The sequence below is a fragment of the Elaeis guineensis genome, chromosome 9, assembly GCF_000442705.2.
Source record: "Elaeis guineensis isolate ETL-2024a chromosome 9, EG11, whole genome shotgun sequence".
Classification (NCBI taxonomy): Eukaryota; Viridiplantae; Streptophyta; class Magnoliopsida; order Arecales; family Arecaceae; genus Elaeis; species Elaeis guineensis.
This window is the reverse complement of record NC_026001.2, coordinates 95107543-95131419: the sequence shown is the minus strand read 5'-3', so window position 1 is coordinate 95131419 and position 23877 is coordinate 95107543. Positions and strand designations below refer to the sequence as shown.

At 36.6% G+C, this 23877-nt stretch overlaps 3 protein-coding genes across 12 annotated transcripts in view; 2 read left to right on the top strand and 1 right to left on the bottom strand.

Moving 5' to 3' along the window:
• Positions 1-1664: 1664 nt before the first annotated feature.
• Positions 1665-5218, bottom strand: LOC105051071 (acyl carrier protein 1, chloroplastic). Its single transcript, XM_010931350.4, has 4 exons — positions 4980-5218; positions 2321-2419; positions 2062-2184; positions 1665-1990 (listed from the first exon to the last, which is right to left on the bottom strand). Exons 1-4 carry the CDS (start codon positions 5049-5051, stop codon positions 1859-1861), a joined length of 426 nt encoding a protein of 141 aa, XP_010929652.1. The 5' UTR covers positions 5052-5218; the 3' UTR covers positions 1665-1858.
• Positions 5219-7950: 2732 nt separating this feature from the next.
• On the top strand, positions 7951-10543 carry LOC105051133 (GDSL esterase/lipase At5g03980). The gene is made up of 5 exons (XM_010931431.2): positions 7951-8248; positions 8967-9179; positions 9272-9420; positions 9717-9990; positions 10155-10543. The coding sequence occupies exons 1-5, from the start codon at positions 7990-7992 to the stop codon at positions 10388-10390; spliced, it is 1131 nt and encodes a 376-aa protein (XP_010929733.1). The 5' UTR covers positions 7951-7989; the 3' UTR covers positions 10391-10543.
• A 1117-nt stretch (positions 10544-11660) lies between these two features.
• The window catches only part of LOC105051070 (putative pentatricopeptide repeat-containing protein At5g13230, mitochondrial), a 31366-nt gene continuing 19149 nt past the window's right edge, over positions 11661-23877 (top strand). For 4 of the 10 annotated variants that reach the window (XM_073243247.1, XM_073243245.1, XM_073243250.1 and 1 more), the window contains exons 1-3: positions 11661-14547; positions 16855-17482; positions 17676-17776. In XM_073243247.1, the coding sequence (XP_073099348.1) occupies positions 11796-14291 (2496 nt within the window). In that variant the 5' untranslated portion in view covers positions 11661-11795 and the 3' untranslated portion in view covers positions 14292-14547; positions 16855-17482; positions 17676-17776. Of the gene's footprint in view, positions 14548-16854; positions 17488-17675; positions 17777-23877 lie in introns of all 10 variants that reach the window. The other 6 variants (XM_073243251.1, XM_073243248.1, XM_010931349.4 and 3 more) reach the window with 6 other exon arrangements.

Here is a 23877-nt window from a genome sequence, read left to right as displayed (position 1 = left end):
ATGTTCTTATTTGATTGGGAGCTTATCCACCCACACAAACCAATAAAATGACAACTGTCTTTCCTCAAGCAGAAAGGCAAGAAGGAAGATAAGGGAGACACCAAAAGGATGGTGGACCTTAAAATCAACAACTTCAGGGATAAGGAATATAAGCACAAGCACCCTATCCCACATATTGTGAGCTGTCACCACTGAAAAATATTTAAAAGGAAAATAGACACAAAATTATGTATGCATGTGGATGCATATGGAACCCCAATTGTTCATGGATTAGCATATTTGGTTGCATGTCACAGGACCACCTGCAAGTCCGATAACTAAAATTCTCCCATATGGTGTTTGCTTTTTGCTGTAACTAGAGAATCACATGTAACTCTAGCTTCCAAGAGCAAATTAGGTGTTCCAAAATCCCATTTGTCTTGAACAAGCCCGAAGAAGTACAGTTCAGCAATATAAGTTTCATTTTATTTGTTAGTTGTGTTCTCATATGATATACTAAAACATCTTCAAAGATCTTCCTGAAGAAAGGATTGTCTCATAGATACTTGGTTTCCACAAGGGCCTCATACATAATTCCATTGGCACAGATGAATAATCTAAATTGGAAGGCATTATACGGATCAAATAAGCAAGCAAATTAATTAGTTGATGCCTAAAAGATGACCCAACAGGAGCAAATGGAAAGAATAATATATAATTTAATTAAGAAGCAAAATTTTTTAGCATAGAGTAAATGGTAAAAAAGACAATTCTAAGAACAAAGAAAGATGCACAATTGTCAATAGCTCTATTTCTGAATCCACACTTAAACCTACAAATAAGCTCCTGGCTTTGGGAAAAGTAATGATTCAAAATTCTTCACCAGTTTCACATACAATGCAAATCAAGATTTTGTCAGATACTTGATGCAGTGTTTCCTGCTTCCAAATTCTTGCTTCATTTTTGAAACTCATCTCTCCATTCTGACAATGAATCCCCCTTGTGGTATCTCCCGCAAAGGGATGTCTTACATGCATTATTCAAGTCTTTAGCCCCCCTCGTCGCAGATGTTGCAAATCAACCAACAAATCACCAAGATAAGATTTTTGGCCTTTTATTCAGGACCACAGGTTGATGTACTTTGAGCTATCTGTTAATTTCAACTGCAGATTGTCAAATCGGGCACCACATGTCGGTGAATTGTTCATTCATCTTCAGTGGTCCTTCATGGTTTATTGAAGACATATGGATCCACCAAAATGATCCATAAACAAGCCACTTAACAAATTAACAAAAATCTTCGCAACTTGGCTACATAGAATTTACTCTGAACAGAGGATTTTGTTTACCTTAGCTGACACCAAGAATAAGATCCAAAGTGGACAGCAAGAAGAACAAGCCAACTCATATTACAACCCCACACCAAAATATCAGCCAGACGGTTGTCAATAATGCCTTCCACTCATGCAATAGAAGAAAAGCTGTCTCCCATGTCTTGTAGCAATACATGATGCTTGTTCACATGAACAGGCAGTGCCTACCATCACTACCATGATCCTCTATTCTTCACAAGCCCTTTGAGCTTCTGCATAACTATTTGCAATACTTGGTGATGAAAGACTCGCTACTTCACACAAACGGAAGTTAAGCAAATGACATTTGCATGAAATAGGTTTACTGCCTCCTAAACTAGGAACACTAATCAATCAATCATCATTTTCCAACAAAGACTGAGGGCCGACAGCTCTCAGATACAAAATAATTGTTTAAATTCTGGAAAAATGAGAGAATGGTTAATTATGTAACATGTCCATAAATCACAATGAAACTAATCCAAAATTCCCACTATAAGCCTCTCCAACAAATTTTACATAATTCTCTATGCCTCAGCTTTCTGTTGAACCAATTTCTCTATTAGGTCAGCTGCTTCCTGGATTGTAGTGATGTTCTGGGAATTATCTTCCTCCACAGTGATGCCAAATTGCTCTTCCAGACCCATCACTATCTCTACCTGCAATCCATTATGTGGTGTGTCAAGAAGGGTGGATATATGGGAAAGAAATTGTGATGGAAATGAGATACCGTGTCCAGAGAATCTGCACCAAGGGCAGAAAATTTGGAGTCAGGAGTGAGAACAATCTCATCTTTCAATGCCAACTGCTTTTTCACAACCTCACAAACTTTTTCCACTGTTTCGGGCTTAGCCTGTAAACACCCCAATCCAGCAACTACATATCACATTCCTTGTCCCACTTTCTCATCAATATTTGTTCACCAGTAGTCTGAAGGAAAAGTAATATGCTGAATGTGGAAACAACCAAGCTAGGGGAAAAGAGGATACCGCACAGCAAATGTGGAAGTGTGGGGACCTCAAGGAGGGTAAGATTCTCTTTGATATGCCCATAGAAACCAACTTCACATTCGAAATCCTTCCACCTGTCTGAATTAGTTAGATTGGTGAGTGACAAAAGATTTAGGAGATTAAAAATGCTAATTATGAATTTTAATTCTCATCTGCTAGAACATGCAGCATGTGCCAGCTGCTAATTTGCCACTGGCTACAGGTTCCTTCCTTCCCCTTTGTATGAGATTCAAACCAAGGGTGCAAAAAGATGGCCAAGGTTTAGCAAGCCTGTTTTAGACTTTTAGTATCAGGTGTATTTGAAGCTTTTGCATCGAGATGATTTCAATTGCATGTTAGGGTGTCTGATTTAATGAGATGAAGAAATTGGAACTTCTGGAGGAAACAAAATAAAAATCCTGAGCTATATCCTTCAGAATATAAAAATGTTCAATAATAACAAAAATAAACAAGTCTACTCTCAATTATTCGAAGTCAGCTTTACAAACTATTCTCTATCACCTTTTCTTTTAAAAAAAAAATTGTCAAGAAAAAAAAAAATGGGGGTTATACCATCAATTCACTTCATGAGAAGATGAAAAGAAGAACATCTTTGTCACCACCAGTTCTTGACTTCTTGTGAAGGACTACATCCTTTGTTTCTGCAAAGCTATCTTCCATTCCACTGCTCCTGTCCATGATAACCTCCAGCATTGTCCTAATCTTTCCTATCTTTTACATGAACTCGAACAACAGTAATTATCAGGATTTCCAGCTCCCCTACTTTATCCTCGATTATAGCAATTTGTATGCTTCTTAAAGTACACATTTATGAAATTATGCTTGTTGTTCTACCATACATGTATGTCCTCAATGCTATCTTGGTCTTGTTCTCTTGAGTGGCTCAACCTTCCTCATTTCCCAGCAATATGATCCATGGTATAAGTCCCACAATTTTTTATAGAATTCTTTTAAGTCTCAAATGTATACAATGATCACTTAATTCTCCAAAAGCACCACTTCACTTTGACATCATCATATTCTAATTTCTCTTGAGTCTTGATACACCTTTGCCTATTTACCCATTATTCAGTCACAGATCCAAGATGACATGTATCGTCATATTATAGTGTCTCTACGCCATCTTCCCATCAATGAAACAATCGAAATCAATTCAATTTTCTTAAGAAATACAATGGGGACCTCTCCAAAGTTGAGGGGATGCCCACCAACTGAAGTAAGGGTTGGTTATTGAACACAGTTCAAATTTAAACTCCTCAGTCCTCCATCCTTAAGCACACAATAAAGCTCTCCCCATCTGTTTAGGCATTTCTGGTTTGGATTTATTAGTGCCAAAAATGATCCACTTAAATATATGACAACCAAACAGAAGTAGGATCCTGGTGCATCAACCCCTTACAAAAGTATTCATTAAGTTTTGAAAATGAAAAGCTTCAAACAGAAAGAAGGGGAAAAAAAATTCTGGCAAGGAAAATGAATTATGAGACAAAGCCTGGGTTATCAAGAAACGATATACTACCAAGAAGAAGTATAAACTAAGGGTTCAAATAAAGTAGGAGAAGATGAGATCAGATACAGCAATTTTGAAAGGCTGCTTGAGACTTGAATACACATGAATATCAATATTAAATCTTTTTATCACCAAGTGTTCAATTACAAAAATCATAAATTTTAAAGGTAAAAGACACAGAAATGACTTAAACACGTAGTAAAAGAAATGCCATATGCGCTAAAAGATTATGGCCTTTAAAGCCTTTTAACCTATTCATGTTTTCATCTCCAAATGAAGATAACAGTCTTTATAACACTACCAAATACATGACGGACGCTATAAATCTATTCACCTACCAATTTTATCTTTACCACACGATAATTTTGCAGCACAGATAAATGTAAAAAACTGGAAAGCCGGATGCCAGCGAGCATTTACATGACAATTTCAGTTTGAATCCTGCAGACCCACCTTGTTGTCCGTATCTGGCTCTGCTAAATATAGGTCACAATTTGTATCTCTACCATTTCTCATTCCATTTGATCAATTTCCACCACAATTATGAAAATGTTTGCACATCAGAATAGAATTCATTCTGCACAGTTCTTTTTTACTTTTATTTATTTTACTATAACAGTCAACCAGGTTTCAGCATTCATCCTAGGCTATGCACAGAAATCACTTGCCAAAATGCCAGATGAAATAAGAAAAAGACTGAGAATTGAGTTATCATATGGAAGCAAGAAACGCTTAATTCGAGGAGAGAAAAATGAAGCCAACTTCAGCACACTGAGTGGGTAAAGAAAAAGCAAGTTTTTTCCATTGGGAAAATGTTTCCCTGGTGAGAGTTAACTGTCATTGCATCCAGTAACACAGACACAGTAGATTCTACTCAACAATCAGAAAAAAGAGCCATAAACAAGCCTGAAAAATCGGAAAAGTTCCCTTCAACTTCTAATCTTTAGCTCACCACGACACCTAAAAATCTCACAACGGACCATATCACAATCAGATTAAACGATTAAAAAGGCACAAACTCCCTGAAACCTACTGAAAAACGAATCACAGAAGAAATATATTATATCTCCGAACTTAAAAATCCCATCTTTCTCGTAATAAAAGCAAAATTTGAAGAAGAGGGTTCACCTGGTTACTGCTCCAGCTCGCGGTCCTGAAGGTGGAACCAAACCTGATCGAGGTGGCAGAGACGGCAGCCATTGGATTCAATGCAGAGAGTGGAAAAGCCTACAGAATGGGGGAACGGAGGAAACCCTAACTCTAGATTTTGGAGGGAGATAGGGGATGGGAGTGGATTAGATTCTGCCGGAATACCATTTGAAGTCCAAGTGGCGGGTGTCCGCTCGCCATGGCGGAAAGCTTATCCACCCACATCAACATCTAGCCACAACTGGTTCCCATCATATACGGACCGTCCGGTGTTTGTAATCTGCTCCAAATATTATTTCGCCTAAAATTAGTTTGCAAGCTAGACCCTTATATTTTAGAAAATTTTGAGAAAAAAAAAATCTAGTTTGCCGTTGTTTATGTAAATATCTCTTGAATTTATGTTGTTATATAAGGACCGGTTTTAGATTTTTCCTTCTAATTTTAAATTTTAGCTTTCATTTCTCTTTATTTTTTTAATAAGTTTTATAAAATTTTACTTGATTTTTAAATTATTTATTTTTTTATAAAATTAATATTTTATTTTTTGTTTTTACTTTATCACTTCGAATCTTATGCTAGCCTCGTAGCATCAATCTCATTGTAAACGATAATGAAATTCATGTAGCTTCCTTCCTTGTATATTGAAATTGTGGGCTCGTTTTCTTAGAAAATAGAACAATAAAAAAATGGTTATAATAATTATCTTTCCTTACACAAGTTAATCTTTCCCAAATTTTACGGTTAATCACTTGTTGTCTTTCTTAAAACTATTATGATGGGTGGTCGAATTGAAGTATAATACATGCCTGTTTCTAAGAATAGTATTTGTTAGCTGCCTTTTTCCTTTTAAGGTCCTCATGTGCATGTGTTTTGGATACTTTTATATCTTGATTATTAATTATTTATACACCTTGAGAGGCAAACAGCGAGGTGGAATTGCTATTTTTAATTTTGTATAACCCGAGCAACTTTGAGAAATTAGCATTTAGCTACGTGGAGTAGCTTTTCTGCTACTCTATTTTTCAAATTTGCAAAACCAAGGGGACTTGGAGCAATTAGCATTCGGATGATCAAGTGATCAACTAAATATTTTATTTATTTATTGATATTTTTGTGATTTCCTACATTATTTTTGGGGTATATATTTAATTCCTTTATTTTATCTTTTGAAGATTGATATGTTCATAAGTCTTCTATGGTTTTGATCTTATTCTTCAGATATTGCAAGATATGATAGTGGTAAGTTTTTTTGCTTACCAAACCAAGTTAGATGATATAGGGGCCATTACTTGGTGCAATGGTAAAGACAAGCTCACAAGCGGAGTAGTATAGGTTAAGTTCTGAGATATTTTTCATTTTATGCGAGCAAAAAAAATGTCAAAGATTATATCTTTTTCTTTTCTTATGCCATATGGCAGGAGGGTCTTTCATGTGACTAAACATATAATCCTTAGGATCTATTTGATTGGATTTAATATAGTATGAAAAAATAAATTTTATATTAGATTATCATATTTGATATGAAAAGTGGAAGAGAAAGATGATAAAAAAATTAGTGGGCTCCATATTTATTTTTCGAAGAATGAAGGTAAAACAAATACCATGGAGGATCGGTATTTAATAAATTTTCAAATGGTGGTAATCCATATTTGAAAAAAATACCTCCAATAAAACTACATATGTAATCATTGAATTTATTCTCATATCTTTTCAAATTTATTTAATAAAGAGCTTTTATAAAAAAAAATTAAGATGGAGATAACATTATGCAAAAAGCTATATGATTATAGTCATTATATAAAAAATTAATTGGAGATGATAATACTATTCTAGTATTAAAAAATTATTTTATGTTGAAGGATATATTTATAAATTTGATCATATTTTTATATAGATTTATCTCCAATTAAACGTCATTTTTTCTTTTCAGTGTCATTTTTCTACATAATTTTTCTAACAACCAAACATAGTAAAAATTATTTTCCTCCATAATCATTTTTTTAGATAAATAATTTTTAAAAATTATCAAATTATCTCATAGTCTGACATATATATTCCAACCAAACAGGCCCTCAGCACTTTTCTTGAAATATTTTCCACCAAAATCATGTGTAGAGATGAAACAGATATGGTGCCAAACTATCATAAGACAAATAAGCCAGTAATCTGAATGATGGAATGTGACCATCAGTATCGTGTGTGCCATGATTCATGAGAGATATACAGCACCAAACAGGTTGATTTGTTGAATATACAGGTGTTCTCATGTTCAAAGCTGTGCACTTCAAGCATTCCTTCGACGAAGTTGTTTGCGGCACTTGAAGCTACGCCATCGAGTATTGGCAAAAATAGCCAGCTTTCTGGAAGATGCATTATATCCTAATCTGATTCATAGTTTTGAAAGTTCCCAAACTTATTAATTTATGATATGTTGGTGAACCATGCAATACCTTTGCAGTGACTATGAAAGTTTCCAAACTTATTAATTTATGAGATGCTGGTGAGCTATGCAATACCTTTGCTATCAGGTTACTACAAAGTTAGCTTACCCTTTCAATAATTGCAGCCATAGTCCACATATAATATGGTCTTGCTTATCTCAAAGTCCAAAGTCTTGGCCAGTATGCCAACTTCAGAGTGATTGAGTGAAGCCTTGGAGAAAGCCATCTGGTTTCTATGTGGGCCTCATCAAGAAGAGGTGATTTGAATGCTTGAGATGGGCCCCCAGAGCAGATAATGTTGTAGGCACCAAAAATAAGCCCCACAAAATGAAATCCTCAACCAAATCTATCAACTCTTTCTGGCATCCACAAACCTGTTTCAGATCACTTCCCAAGGATATGGGTCCTTATTATAGGGCTGTTTTTTGGTTGTTTCCTGTGACTGCTTGCAAGTCATAAGATTAGGAGAGTCAAGTTTCCCACCAAATTTGAAACACCCCAGTTATAAGAGTTCCTCAGTCTTGCGTACTCATCAGTACTACAAGCAAATGGCCTCTCTTTGCATCTTCTTTTCTTTCCTACTATCTCTGTTGGTAGTCTTCCAAGGCTTCTCAAACCTTGCAGAATCAAAAGAGTGTTTCATCAAAGCCATATACAGCTTTGGTGACTCCATAGCTGACACAGGCAACCTTCTACGTGAGGGACCTGCTGGATTCTTCGTTCCCATTGCAAGCTTTCCCTATGGAAAGACCTTCAATAAGCCCACCGGTCGCTGTTCCGATGGTCTTCTCATGATCGATTACTTCGGTCTGTTATCACTTTTCTCCTTCATGTCTTCTCTGAGTGTTTGATGTCATTTTTAATGTTAAGACTTGCATGATGTCCTTGTTCTTTTGATATATTGATGTAAGAACTGATAGCAAGGTACTTACAATATGAATTTGGGCAAAAGTGAACTGAATAGGATATGCTAGATCGAAGATGCTATTGGAAGTTTTCATATAATGCTCTGTTTTTTTCATCTTCTAGCCACCTTTTTTTTTTTTATTGATTGACCGACACTAAGACACAAAGTTGTCACTTATTTAGACTAGAGGAAGAGAGAAAACTTTGGTTCTCTTTGTTTAGAATGTTGAGATTAACAAATGCAAAAGAACTGAGAGAAAGAGTCAAGTGAGGATGCTGCCTAACCTATGAAGGAAGCAATTGCAGTTCTGAACTAGCCTCAGAAGTTCCAGTACATCAAAGATTGCATGGTATTGTAGAAGCTAATAATTCAATGTCCACCAGAGTTAAACCGTTAATGGTAAAGGACTTATCCCTTCAATAATTTATGATCAAGAGCTTTCATTTTGATACGTTACTTCTGTTTTTAATTTTGATAACACAATATTTCTAAGGTGTTCCACTATTTAATCAAATGAGCAAAGAAGTTGATTCCAGCCATATTCTTTTAGAATTACGTCTAATTAGTCTTAATTTCATATGACTTACTCTATTCTCTTTGTTGCTATTGGCATCTCAGCTTTGGCCCTTAATCTTTCATTCATAAACCCTTATCTGGATAAGACTGCCAACTTTGATAATGGAGTTAATTTTGCTGTTGCCGGAGCTACGGCACTGGACAATTCCTTCTTCCTGCAGAGGGGTATTTTTACAACCTTTACTAATAATCCTCTCAGTGTTCAACTTGAATGGTTCAAGACACATCTCAACTCAACATGCTCCTCGAAAACAAGTAATTTGATACATATTAAAACTATATTTATGCATCCTTGTTATTAGCATGCAATCATTTTATGGTTGTCTTAATATTAATTTTTTCTGTAGAGTGTGCTCAAAGTCTTAAACGGGCACTTTTCCTTGTGGGGGAAATTGGAGGCAATGATTATAATTATGCGTTTTCCCAAGGAACATCTATGAAGAAGGTGATGACCTATGTGCCAGAAGTTGTGCAAAGCATAATAAAAGCTGCTAAGGTATGTTTCTCTTTATTATTATTGTTATTATTATTATAATAACATCTATGAAAACCTCCTCCTCTTCTTTTTTCTTGAACAATAGTAGTTGCACCACCTTTCAATGTTGAATTTGCAGCCTTTATTGAGAGCAAGCATGAGGAGATATATGTGCCACTACGATATAATCAATTCATTTTCCTCTTAGTTGCGAATAGAAACAGTTTAATTAGTGCTGAACTCTCCATTTGAAATCTAATCATGACAACCATAGTTCTATCAGACACTGCTAACTCATGAGTGTGTGTTTTATTTAGGAAGTAATTAGTATGGGAGCTGGCCAACTAGTTGTTCCTGGAAATTTTCCAATTGGATGTATGCCAAGCTACCTCGCAATGTTCTACTCCCTGGATCCCGCAGCTTACGACGAAAAACAGTGCCTGAAAGAATATAATGCATTCGCCATGCATCATAACAAACAACTTCAGGCAGCACTTCAAGACCTCAGGCATGCATACCCTCATGTTACAATCATGTATGCAGATTACTACCAAGCTTTCCTTCATCTCCTTGACAAGGCCCCGGACTTGGGTAAGTTCTATCACTAAACACTAGCTGTAAACTCTTTAACATAGAAGATGCTTTATGTATTTTGTTAATTAGTATAACCTATTCTTGTGTCTTTAGAGGTCACCACCAACCATTTTAAAGCTTGTGACTCCTCCTAATGCTCATATGAAATATTCTTTGAGCAGGGTTTGACAAGGATTCTTTGCTACAAGCATGTTGTGGAGTAGGTGGCCAGTACAACTTCAACATAAATATCATGTGTGGCATGCCTGGGGCTTCAACATGCTCTAACCCAAGTAAACACATCAGCTGGGATGGCATTCATCTTACACAAGAGGCATACAAGGTCATGGCACAATCACTGATAATGGAGGGATTTGCTTACCCAAATTATAGAGTTCAGGAGGAATGGGAGTGCTAGTAACCCATCAAAAAGTAATGAGTTAATCCAGCAACTCGCATCATATCATGCGTAAACATGAGCATATGTATGCTGGCACCAAGTAAACAATATTCACAAATAGCTTCACATTTTGGCTAAATTGAATGGTGACTGTTGCTGTAAATTGGTCAACTTTATTTTCAACTTTCAATTATTAAACTCCTTTGAGAATATCATTCTAGGGAAAACAAAAACATGCAACAAAAACAATATCATAAGCAATTAGTCTTATAAAATCCTACCATTACAACCAATCATCACATGCCTAAGGCCAGTTTGGATAATACAGCAGAATTAGACTAGATTTCCTATTGGATTCATGGATTGGGCAGTTTGTTTGGGCATGCCCCAAATCAATCCACCACTCCTGACCTGAATCATGCAAGGGAGAAATAAAAATCTTTATGGATTTTTTTTTCTCTTTCCACGATCAATATCTTTCTCACCGTCATCGATCCTCTACCCTTCGACTTTCCTCCCTAGTTCTATTTCCCCTACACCTCCTCTCTCATGAATCCTGCAAAATATTCCTGTGGGAATACCCATACAAGCTCTTAATAATCCCATTTACCTAGTCCTTGCACATGTAAAGACTAGCCACTCTAATGAGTTAGGATGTTTATTGCCATAACAAAGTCCAAATTAAATGTTAACTCCCAGTTAAACCCATAAGCATGTATATGCATGTTGTTCTTCAAAATGCTTTTTTACCAAAAATTAGTAAATAATAAATTTGATTATGTATAAGCATGTCATTCTTTAAAAAGCTTTTTTTACCAAAAATTAGTAATTAATAAATCCCAAAGTGGTGGCGTTATACTTAATGTCGATCATATGTATCAGCAACATTTGTGTTGCATAAAATTCAGATGCATGACATGTATATATTGACTTACATCAAAAAAAGGCATGTACATATTAACAAGTAACTGCTACAATTCTAGTTCTCTATCACAAGTCTCAAGAGTAAGTAGAGCTAAAAGACAATGGTTCCCACTTTCTAACAAGAATAAAAACAATATTTTGGCATAAATTTATATCCATTAATTTATTCATCTCTAATCAGGCTTAGCTGAAAGCCTGAAAGAAACATAGGGAACCAGTTTAATCTGCGTTTCTCCTACTGCTCCTATCTCGTTTCCCTGGCCGGTATAAAAATGGAGCCCAAACGTTTCCCTTCAAAAACTTTTTGAGGTGGGCCCGCCTAACGTTGCGAGAAACAAAAAAAAATAAAAAAATAAAAAATAAAAAAGGGGGCCGGGTTACACTAATTTCGGCCATTTGGATTCTTCCGTTGGCTTCTGTTTCTTTCAGATGGCTAAAAATTGATTGGATTTGTGTAAAGATGAGACCTTGAATGCATTAGCGCCGTCTTTCGGAAGTTATGATTAGATTTTCGCTGTTTAGAAGATCCAAATTGCCAATTTTCACACTCACCCACCAATTTGATCCTTTGGCCTGTTTCCCTCGATGCGGTTTTCTCGCAAACGCTGCTGAATCGGTGATAGAAGAGGATTATTACGTTAGCCGATCGCCCAGGTTCGATTCTTTTGCTTACGCCCGAACCTTGCAGGCTTGCATTGCCAACGGGGATCAATTTAGAGGCACAGCAGTTCACTGCCATGCTCTTAAGAATGGTGGATGTTTGGATTTGTTCTGTTGGAACATTCTACTCAACATGTACGTGAAATTCGATCTTGTTGGTGATGCCTGTAACTTGTTTGGAGAAATGCGTGAGAGAAATATGGTTTCTTTTGTCACCTTAATCCAGGGTCGCGCTCAGTGTGGCCAATTCTTAGAAGCAGCTCAGCTTTTTCTCAGGCTTCATAGAGAAGGCCATGAGCTTAATCAATTTGTGTTCACAACGATTTTGAAACTCTCTGTGATTATGCAACTGCCAGAGCTTAGTTGGTATGTTCATGCTTGCATTTGTAAGCTTGGCCATGATTCAAATGCATTTGTGGGGACGGCTGTAATTGATGCTTATTCACTTTGTGGTCTTGTTGCTGATGCAAGGAAGGTGTTTGATGGAATCAAAGGGAAGGACATTGTTGCTTGGACTGGGATGGTTTCCTGTTATGCTGAGAATGATTGCCCCAAGAGTGCCTTGCAAATCTTCTCTAGAATGAGGAAAGATGGCTTGAAGCCAAACAACTTTACACTGACTAGTTTGCTCAAGGCTGCTGTTTCCTTGCTATCACTAGACTTAGGCAAAAGTATACATGGTTGCTCGATAAAAACTTCTTATGGATCGGACCCTTATGTGGGTGGTGCTTTGCTTGATATGTATGCGAAGTGTGGAGATGTTGAGGATGCCCGCTCGGTTTTTGAGGTGGTTCCCCATCATGATGTTATTCTTTGGAGTTTCATGATTGCTCGGTATGCTCAAAGCAATCAGAATGAGGAGGCATTGGAGCTTTTCCATCAAATGAGGCAAGCTTCAGTAGTTCCAAATGAATTTAGTTTTTCTAGTGTTTTACAAGCTTGTGCAAATATGGGAGGCTTGAACTTGGGCAAGCAGGTCCACGGTCATGTTGTGAAGATAGGTTTTGACTTGGAGATTTTTGTGGCAAATGCACTCATTGATGTTTATGCTAAGTGTGGAGATACGGAGGCCTCAATGGACCTTTTTTCTCGATTGCCCCATGGTAATGATGTGAGTTGGAATACAATGATTGTTGGTTATGTTCAATTAGGTTTTGGAGAGGATGCTCTGAGGCTCTTTCAGCAGATGCGAGTTGCTCAGGTACCGGGGACGCAGGTCACCTATTCTAGTGCACTTCGGGCTTGTGCAAGCATAGCAGCCATTAAATTGGCAAGTCAGGTTCACTCCATGATTGCCAAAACCCCATTTAACACTGATATTGTGGTAAGTAACTCTCTTGTTGATACATATGCTAAGTGTGGGAGCATCAAAGATGCTCGCAGGGTCTTTGACATGATGAGAGAGCATGATGTGATTTCTTGGAATGCTATGATCTCAGGATATGCTATACATGGTTTAGGTCTGGATGCTTTAAGTTTGTTTAGGAAGATGAGGGAAATGAAGGTTAAGGCCAATGATGTGACTTTTGTTGGTGTTCTATCAGCATGTAGCAATATAGGTTTAGTGAACCAGGGCTTGTTGTATTTTGAATCTATGGATAGGGAATATGGCATTGAACCTTGTATGGAGCACTACACTTGCATGGTTGGGCTTTTGGGACGTTCGGGCCGTCTCAATGATGCCATGAAATTTATTGAAAAAATCCCAATGAAACCTAGTCCTATGGTTTGGCGTGCATTGCTTGGTGCTTGTTTGGTCCACAAAAATATCGAGATAGGGAGAATTTGTGCACAAAAGGTGCTTGAGATGGAACCGCAAGATAAGACAACATATGTCTTGTTATCAAATTTGTATGCTGCAGGAGGAAGTTGGGACAATGTGGCCCTCACCAGGAAATCCATGAGGAATAAAGGAGTGAAAAAGGAGCCTGGCCTCAGCTGGATTGAGATTCAGGGTGAAATCCATTCTTTTTCTGTTGGAGATGCATCCCACCAAGATATGAGGGTGATCAATGCAATGCTGGAATGGCTACAAAAGAAGACCAAGAAAGCAGGCTATGTTCCAGATGGTAGTGTAGTCTTACATGATATAGCAGTGGACCAAAAAGAACGTTTGGTATGGGTTCATAGTGAGAGGCTGGCCTTAGCATATGCACTTATAAGGGTACCATCTGGAAGTCCCATCCGTATTATCAAGAATCTTCGTTTTTGCTCAGACTGTCATGCTGCATTCAAGATAATATCTAAGGTTGTTCAACGTGAAATCATTGTGAGAGATATGAACCGTTTTCATCATTTGGTGAATGGAATTTGCTCCTGTGATGATTATTGGTGATACGTTATTTTTCACGAGCGATATTATAAATGCACATCATCTGCAGCCCACCTAAACTGATGCCGCTGAGCCTTGTACCAGGAACTGCCACACCTTGTCTATGGGCAGTTGAGGGATGTATAGCCTCTATCGGTTGTTGACTGGCTGAAATTTAAACACATTCCAAAAAGGAAAGTCTAAGCCTGTAGTGATTGTTGTCAGAAAAGCAGGCTTTTTTTACACCCACATGCAAGTGAGAAGTCTTCCAATATCCAAGGTAACATGAATACTATGTACTATGATCTTACATGACATATTGTTTGTTTATTTCAAAACCGAGCATATGTTTGTTGTAACTGTTATAAGTGGTTGCTTTTGTTTTCTCCATGCGATATGGTTTTGACATAGGTTTGGCTGTCTAATAAGACATGCCAAGCATGATGTCACTTATGATTAGTACTTGATAACTGTCTTGCTAATCTAAATATTTAATCTAACCTGCAACATTATATTTGCTGACCATGCTTGAGCCTTCACTTTGGTTTTTGTGGTCCATGTTCACTTTTCTCCATTTTCCAACTTCATGTTCTACTTTTACTTACCTTTGGAATAATGTTTTTACTTTTAACTGTTAATCGATAAAATCAGCCATGGCATCGGAGATAGTTGATGTCCAATTGGGAAGATATCATGTATGTTGCTGGTGGTTAAGTGTGCTTAGATCCTTTAATTTAGACTAAGAAAAAAGCTGACTGTACTTGTTTCTACCCATCCTTGCCAATTTTTCTATCATGAAATCCAATGAGAGGTTTTATTATCTATATGGCATATGCATGCACAACGAGTTTAATGAGGTTGCATTCATTTGCATGCATGTGCTACTCTTCTACCCTCCAATGGGCTGCATAACTTTTTAAAGGGCTCTTTCATACTCACACTGTGTTTTTTTATATTACAAGAATTCTAAACATGCAATCTGCGAAACCTGCTCCAGGTATCTGTTAGTGCAACCTGTAACTTGCATGTGTCCATGGGGTTTAAGTGGTATGACTGATAATGATTTGTAGAAATAATATATGTTTAGCTGGTAGAGGATCATAGTAGTCTAGGGAATTAGAGAAGAAGAGAAAAGTTGTTTTTTTTAATGAAGGGTATGCACTAAATAGGTGGCTGGCTCCCTTATCTATTATTTATAACTAAAATGGAGGCTTAGCTTGTGCTGAGCTCTCCATTCACCATGTGGGTGCCTATATTAATGATATCATTAACACGATGTTTTATCTTAGATAATAAGTAGCTCTCTTACATATATTTTATTTATATATATCCAATAAGTAGCGCATCTTATATATCATTAACATAATCTTTCATTTTGGATAATAAGTAGGGCTCTTGTAGTTGATACAAGAGGAAGATAGGCTTATAATGATCACTTATTAACAAATATTTGTTATAAGCAAGGATTCAAATCCCAGGGGGATGTCTTATGGGACATCAGGATGGGGTACCATCTCATGTGTTGGGATAGGACTGTCCCGCTAGCATCCCAGCATCCCGATCGAGATTTCTTAGGACATCCTTTGTCCTAAGTGTCGGGATGGGGCGGGACGGCAGTGCGTTCTATTCCATGAAAAAATCGGGACAGCTCCATCTCATGAAATTTAAAATCTTGGTTATAAATGTGTTATATTTTAATTTTTTTAATGATAAGTAGGTATAAGTGATAAATAATGGAGTATCTTACTATTATCAATATTAAGTATTAATTATACTTCTACAATTAATATAAGTATAATTGATACTTGAGAATATTGTCTATCAAAAGTAGATAAGTACTGTATTATTTAAACCAATCTTACTAAATCAATTTCAATATTAGGTGGAGTTTTTGCTGGGCCATCATTAAAATTCATTGCTTAATATGCAACAGAAATTTGGCTATTAAAGCCTTATATTTATTATAATTTGCTACATTGTTATATTACATTTCAACAATAGTTGGAAAAATGAGAAAAAATGTACAACGTGCATTGTGTGAGGCCATTATAAATTAGTGATGCCAATACTAATGACAAAAACTTTTTCACAAAGGCTCAACTTGTGTAGAGTTCTCTGTTTGCTATGTAGGTGCTAGTATTAATGATGCTAATATTAATGAAGGAAATTTCTAATCGGCCATAATTAAAGTTAATTGCTTAATGTATAATAGAAATTTAGCTATTGAAGCCTTCTTCTTATTCTAATTTATTATATTTCTGTATTACATTTCAAGAATAGATAGGAAAAGAAGAAAAACTGTACCAGGCATATTGCACTGATTACGTGCTAGTTTTAATAAATTTGATGCTGCCTCGCTATTCCCCCTGTTCTTCTCACCTCATCTCCTTTCTCCCTTCGCTTTCTTTTTTCCCATTATTCTGTCTCCAATCTTTTATTCTTTCATTCTTTTCTGGTTTTTCCCTTAACCTGAATCTGTTACATGGTATCAGAGCTGGGTTAGAGCCTATTCTGCATTTGTTTTGCTGCCTGAAATCAGAAGTGAGGAGGAAAATCTAGTTGCAAATAAAGTACTTTTTATCTGCAGGAATGTTTCTTATCTTAGTTTGCAGGATGCACATTTATCCCACAATTTGTAGCAGTGCCCTCTTTCTTCAAACAAAACATGTGATGCCGTGGGTGGAGGGCTTTGAGGACTGATGGTATTCTATTTTATGTCAGTCTCTGTCAAGGAGTGATTCTACATGTACCATGTGATCCCAGGATTGCTGGATGTCAGTAAGAGCCTTCACTTTGTTTCTCAATTAGCAATTGGCATATCTGCTGTCTAGAAGTTCAGAAAGGATGATGCTTTTGATTCAGTTACTGCCCTGTTAAAGTTTTCTCATTCTTTGCTGGTCCTGAGTGGAGCTAAATTGTTTGCAGTGATTCCTAATTGCTTCTTTGCAGAAAGTTGCTGTCCATTGTTATTACAACTTCCATTATGGCAGGTCGAGAAGTTGATACAAAGTGCATGTTTCCATGGGACATTTACTTGCTATACAAATGACGGCTGTCAAGCTTTGTGAAGCATGGAACTATCTTCAATGGGCCAAAGCAGTGGAAATTTTTGTCAAGGCAAATGGAAAGCATGATTATATCATTGACAATCCTCCTGCTGATGGTAACAAGATGAAGGAATGGTGGCAAGAAAACTTTGAAGTCATGACTTCATAGTAATGTAGTCAATTGTTAGTTATAGTGCTTTACTTGAATTCTGTAACTATTAAGTGAAAATTACTGAATCAAATTTTAACTTATCTTTTCATAAAATATGTAGATCTCACCTAGAAATCACCATAATCTTCAATTCAATAATGCATATGATACATTTTTTCGTGAATTAATTATGTTGACCTTGCCATATAGGATGCTAGAACTTAGACCTACCAGTTAGACATTATAGCAGGAGCTGGATTTTGGAACTAGATGGAATGGAACATTCAAGATCAATTGGTGGCCACCTTCAGGTTTCAGTTCCCCACTTTCTTGTTGGACTTTGTTGATGATAATATTTATAGTTTTGTCTATTGATGTTTTCTACAATCATTCCTTTTTTTGGCCTTCCCTTTTCCTGTTAAAAAGTTTTGCTAGGTGGGCACCAATTATCGTTCTTGCTTCCACCAAGGTAAGAGGATGCAATGATGTTTTATATTGACATTGTTTTACCGATTTGCAGAGTCCAGTGCTAGAGACTAATTAGTGGAAATTTTCAAAGGTCAAGCACCCGAGATAGCATAGATCTTAATTTTATTTTGTCTTCATTCAGGGGAAAAATAGTTAATTTCTGAAGTTTTTAACTTTTTTATGTTATATGAGCGTACACTGCTCTACTTATAGATCTAAATGGGGATTTTCACCAAGATCTTATCCATTTTGTAGTTAAATCCACCTTGAGTTAGTTCAATCTTTATTAAACTTGGGCTTTCAGCTACAAAATACCATAGTCACAAGTTTGGCATTTGGGAATGCGATAATTAGGAATTTAGAAAAAAAATCCAGAAAATGCATCAAAAGCTTGGAAAGAGGTCATATAACGAACAATTAGAAAATAATAAAATTTCAAATATAAAATTTATGAAATATTTTAAGATTTATTTGCTTAAAAATAATGGTGAGTCAACAATAACTAATGATAGCAAACAACATAACCATTAGCAATGATATGTGATATCATTCATGTTAGAAAACATAGTATGTAATATGGTTAACATAGTATGTAATATGATTATAACCATATTAGATTATAACCATATATATGAGGATCTTATAGCCATATATTGTTAGATAAAATTCAGTATGTAATTTGATTATTACCATATTTGGTTATAATCATATATATGAGGATCTTATTATATTTAATAGTTATCCAAATATATTATATCTAAATGCCTATAAAAATCTTTTAGAGGCTAGATGAAATAGATAATCAATTTTTTCTTTATTCTATTTTTGAACAGATTTTTCTTCTACTTTATTTCTCTTCTTTTCTATTTTTGAACATGGTATCAGAGCCTTGTTCCTAATCAAACCGCAGCCATCTTTGATGCCGCACGGTCCTCTTCTCTTCTCTTGGTTTCTCCTTGTGCTGTTCGGTCTCTCTCTCTTGGTGTTGCTTAGCTGCCCGCCTCTCCTATTGCTGTTTGATCTCTTTCTCCTACTGTTACTATTGTTCAGCCTACCTTGCTATAGATCTATTCTTCCTTACAGCCGCTTGGTCTTCTGTGCTGTTCAACCTATTCTTTTGATAGATCTTCTAGATTTGCTCAATGACCTCTTCCTCGAATGATTTGAAAACCATCTCTCTTGATATCAGTGTCAAATTTAATGGTGCCAATTATCTTCTTTGGTCTCAGATATTTCGCTACATGATAGGATCCCATGGGAAACTTCATCACCTAGATAAGGAACCTATTGATAGTGCAGATTTAGTGAAATTCTGCAAATGGCAAGAGACTGATTATGCTGTTCTTATCTGGATGTTGAACGGTCTAGAGCCTCATATTGCTAACACTATGATGTTTCTATCCACTGCAAAAGAGATGTGGGATTTTTTGAGGATGATCTACTTTCAAGAGCAGAATGTTTCAAGGATCTACTCTCTCTACTCAGATATTTTTTCTTTGCAGCAGGGGGATCTCTCAATTCAGGAGTACTGCGGCATTTTTTAGGAAAAGAGGACTGGGCTTGCCCAGTATCATCCTCTCACTGCTGATGTTTTTGTTCTTCAATAGCAGCATGAAGAGTTCTATGTAGCAAAGTTTCTTTCTGGATTTAATCCCTCACTCTCTCATGTTCGAGCTCAACTCATGGCTAATGATAACATTCCCACCGCTACAAGAAAAGAGAGTTTTAGCGACGAATTTATTTGTGACGGAAAACTTTAACATCGCAAATAATCGTATCAACGATGCAAAAAAATTTGCATCGGTAATAAAAAAATATTTACGATAATTATAAATTTTCGTCCTAAACAAAAAATATTAGCGACGAAAAAAGAGTTTCATCGTAATAAAGAGCTTATTTCCGACGAATATTTTCGTCATAAATAAAAAAAATTAAATTATAAATATCCAAATATTAGCGACGATAAATCTTTCGTCGGTAATAGTTAAATTTTTTGTGACAAAAAGTTCATTTTCATCGTCAATTATTCTTATTTACAACTAAAAATTTTCGTCACTAATATTTGAAGAAAAATAAAAAATTAAATATTTTTGATTATTTACGATGTAAGTCTCAGTTGCAAATAATTTAATTATTTACGATAAAAATATATGTTGTGTCACAAATAACGATTATTAACGACAAAAATTTTTGTCGTTAATACTTTAAAAAGTTAGATAATTTAAAAATTTAAAACATATGGATTATTTACGACGAAAAAAGTAACGTTGTAGATAATTAAAATATTTACGACGGAAAGTTTCTTTTTCGTCGTAAATTATCAACCATTTACGATGAAATTTTTCATCGCTAATACCTGAGAAATAAAAAAAAATTAAAAAATTAAAAAGTAAGGTATTTGTGACTTAGAAAAAATTTTCATCATCAATAAGTGATTTTTTGTAAATAATTAGAAAAACTAAAAATTTAAAAATTATAGAATATTTATGATGAAATATGCTTCGTCGCTAATATTATTTATTTGCGATGGAAACGTATATTCCGTCGCAAATAAATATATTTTTAAAATTTAAAAATAAATGAAACTTATTCATCGTAAATAATCGACTATTTACGATGATAAATCGAATTACTGTCGCAAAATAGTTACTTATTTATGACGTATATCTTTCGTCGTGAATATTTGAAAAATAAAAAAAATTTAAATTTCAAAAACTAAACTATTAGCGATGGTAAAAAAATTTTTCATCGTTAAAATAGTTTTTAATATCGAAAAATTTTGTCGCTAATGCTTTAAATATTTTAAAAATTTAAAAAAATATTTCTATTGAAGGATATATATTTAGTAAATTTTTTTATATTTATAAAAGATATAAGATAGTTTTAAAAAATAATATGTGTAAAATAAAAGTATGTAAAATATTAAGATGAATATGTAATAATATAAGAAAATTATTGAAATCATACTTAAAATGCCAGATATATTTTGAAAAAAAATAACAAAAATTTTTATCGTAAAAGAAATTATAAATAACTTATAAAAAAATAGTAAATATTAAAATTAAAAGTTTATAAGAATGATGGATAGAGTGGGCCAAGATATTTTAGAATATGTGACTGCATTTTATCTAGTTTTATCATTAGTTAGTTCATAATTATTATATATACTAAATTTTATGTTTATTATATTTATAATGACATATTTAAAGAAAAATCTTGATTTTATTGTTTGTGATCTTTGAAAACCTCATTTTGTTTTATTTCTTAGTTATACACATAAGTAATAAATAAAAATTTAGAAAGGTTGATGAGCTAATATAGATGAAGAAAAAGTGTATGTGGGGTATGGGTCGAACCTACTTCAACTTGCATGTAAACCAAACACAATTTGACCCATCGACACCCCTAGTTTGAATCATGCTTCTATCCGATTTTGGTTGGTCTTCCATCCATTTTAGTTAATAAACAAAAAATAAAAATAAAAAAAATGACATGACAGTAGATTAAGGAAAAATTTTGCACCCCATATCTGGGCTCTAGTGCTAAAGAGGCCTGGTTCTATTTGCCGATGGCTTCATTGAGTCTCTTAGATAGGATCAGGCCCAAGTTTAGCTCATTTTTATGTAGTTCTCGTTAAACCTAAATATAATACAAGTTCTACAAAATCTAAATAAGCAGGACAAAATATGTGATGCCCGGAAAACAAGCTACGGAAGTATTAACATTCTATGAAAATTTAAAGATAGATATGGTCCCAACCGTGTGGGCCATAAAAGAGGGCCGAATGAACTTGATCACATACTTCCTAAACAACAACAGAGAAGAAAGAAGCAAGGTACTTTTTTGACCTCTCAAATATCATCATTTTTCGCATGAAGCTCTGAGTTAAAAAGTTTGCAGTCAAATCTTTGAACTCACTTTTAGTGAATCAATGTGGTCCTGCCGTCTATCTTGTCAGTTCGATTTAAAAATTTTTTATTATGCGAGCATCATATAATTACTTATAAAAAAACTTATAAATGAGAATTTTTTGTAGTAATTATTAGCGACGAAAGATAATTTTTGTCGCTAATAACGTAATTAGCGTCGAAAATAATCATCGTAAATCAAACTTTTTTATCGAAAAATTTTTGGCGGGGACTATTAGTGACGAAATCCTATATTTTCGTCGTAAATAATATTTTTTGAGAGAATTTTTTTCAGCAGAGAATTTTTTTTTTAGCGGGAACTATTAGCGACAATTTTTTTTTTATCATGACGAAAAATTTGGTTTTTGTCGCAAATTTATTTTTTTATTTAAATTACTGACGATGAAAATTAATTATTAGCGATGAAAATTTTCTTCACTAATACTCCGCATCCCATTATGTCCCATCTGAAATCCATTTTCTTCCTCGTTGCCCCCTGGCCCTCACTCGGCATTCTCTCGCGCTCCCCCTAGGCGTCCCGCATCTCTCCCCCTGTCCGATCACCATCGCCGTCGCCGTTCGCTCCGCCGTCATCATCCGCAAAGCCGTCGCCACCGCCGCCATCGAGGTGAGTTTTATTACTTATTTTTGGGGGGGTTCGGGCCAGGGACGGGGGCGGGGACGGGGCCGACGAGCCGGGGCCGGGGACGGTGCGCCTAGGTCGGGGACGACGAGCTGGGCCCGTGGGGCTTACTGGCCGAGCCCTACGGCCCGGGTCCAGCGGCCCGGGGCTTGGGATGGGTCCGGTGGGCCGGGGCTGGGGACGATGGTCAGGGGCCGCAGGGCTTGCGGGCGGGGGCCGCGGGGCCTGCTGGTCGGGGCCGTGGGGCTTGCGGGCCGAGGTCAGGGATGGGTCCGACGAGCTAGGGCCAGGGACGGGGACGGCGGTCCGGCACCGGCGGGCCGAAGACGGGGGCCTGCTGGGCCGGGCCGGGTCGGGTCCATGACGGGGCCGGGCCGGGTCCGTAACAGGGTCGGGTCGGGCCTAGTTTTCGAGTCGGGTTGGGTCGGACCGGGTCCGTGACGGGGCCGGATCGGGCATTGTCATTTTCGGGTCGGGCTGGGTCGGGTTGGGTTGGTGCGGGTCGGGTCGGGTCGGGGCGGGTCGGGTCGGTTCCGGTCCGGGCCGGGCTGGGACGGGTCGGGCCGGGTTGGGTCTGGTAGGGTTCGGGCCGGGGCCTTCGGGGAAGGGTTCGGGGATGGGGTCGGGATGGGGCTGGTCGGGTTGGGGTCGGGTCGGGGCGGGTTTGGGCCGGGTCGGGGCCGAATCGGGTCGGTTCTGGGCCAGGTCGGGGTCGGGTCCGAGTCGGGTAGGTTCCGGGTCAGGTCGGAGCCTTCGGGGATGGGTCCGGGGATGGGGCCAGGGCGGTCCAACAGGTCGGGTGGGGTCGGGACGGGTTGGGGTCGGGTCGGGTCGGTTTCGGGTTGGGCCTGGTCGGGCCGGGCTGAAATATTATAATTGTTGCATATTATTTTTGTGTTACTGCTGAAATTATTTAATTATTTGACTAATTATTTTTCATTAATATAATGCACATTGCTGTTACTTGTTATAATTAAATTATTTTATGTGCTATTTCGTATGCTGTTGAAATTATAAATAAAAAAAGTATTTCTATTTTAGTCAGAAATTTCAATACGAAGTTATTCTTTTTTGATAAATTAGAAATCCATCTTCGAATGCACGTTCCAAGATGGTACTTAAATTACATTGAGCCGTAGATTTCCGTTCAAGTTTCGATCTTCATCGAGATCGAAACTTGGATGTCCCATATTCGGACTTTTTGGAAAAGTAATAATATTATTGTTGTTAATAATTGATATTTCGTTTTATTATGTGGTATTCCATAGTTATCTGTCCATTGTTCTCCAAGTATATGGTGGATAGGGTGCGTAGGCACCATATCCACATCGTATACTTGGAGAACCATGGGGGATGCTGTCGAAATTTCTACGAAAATGAGATGAAATATCCA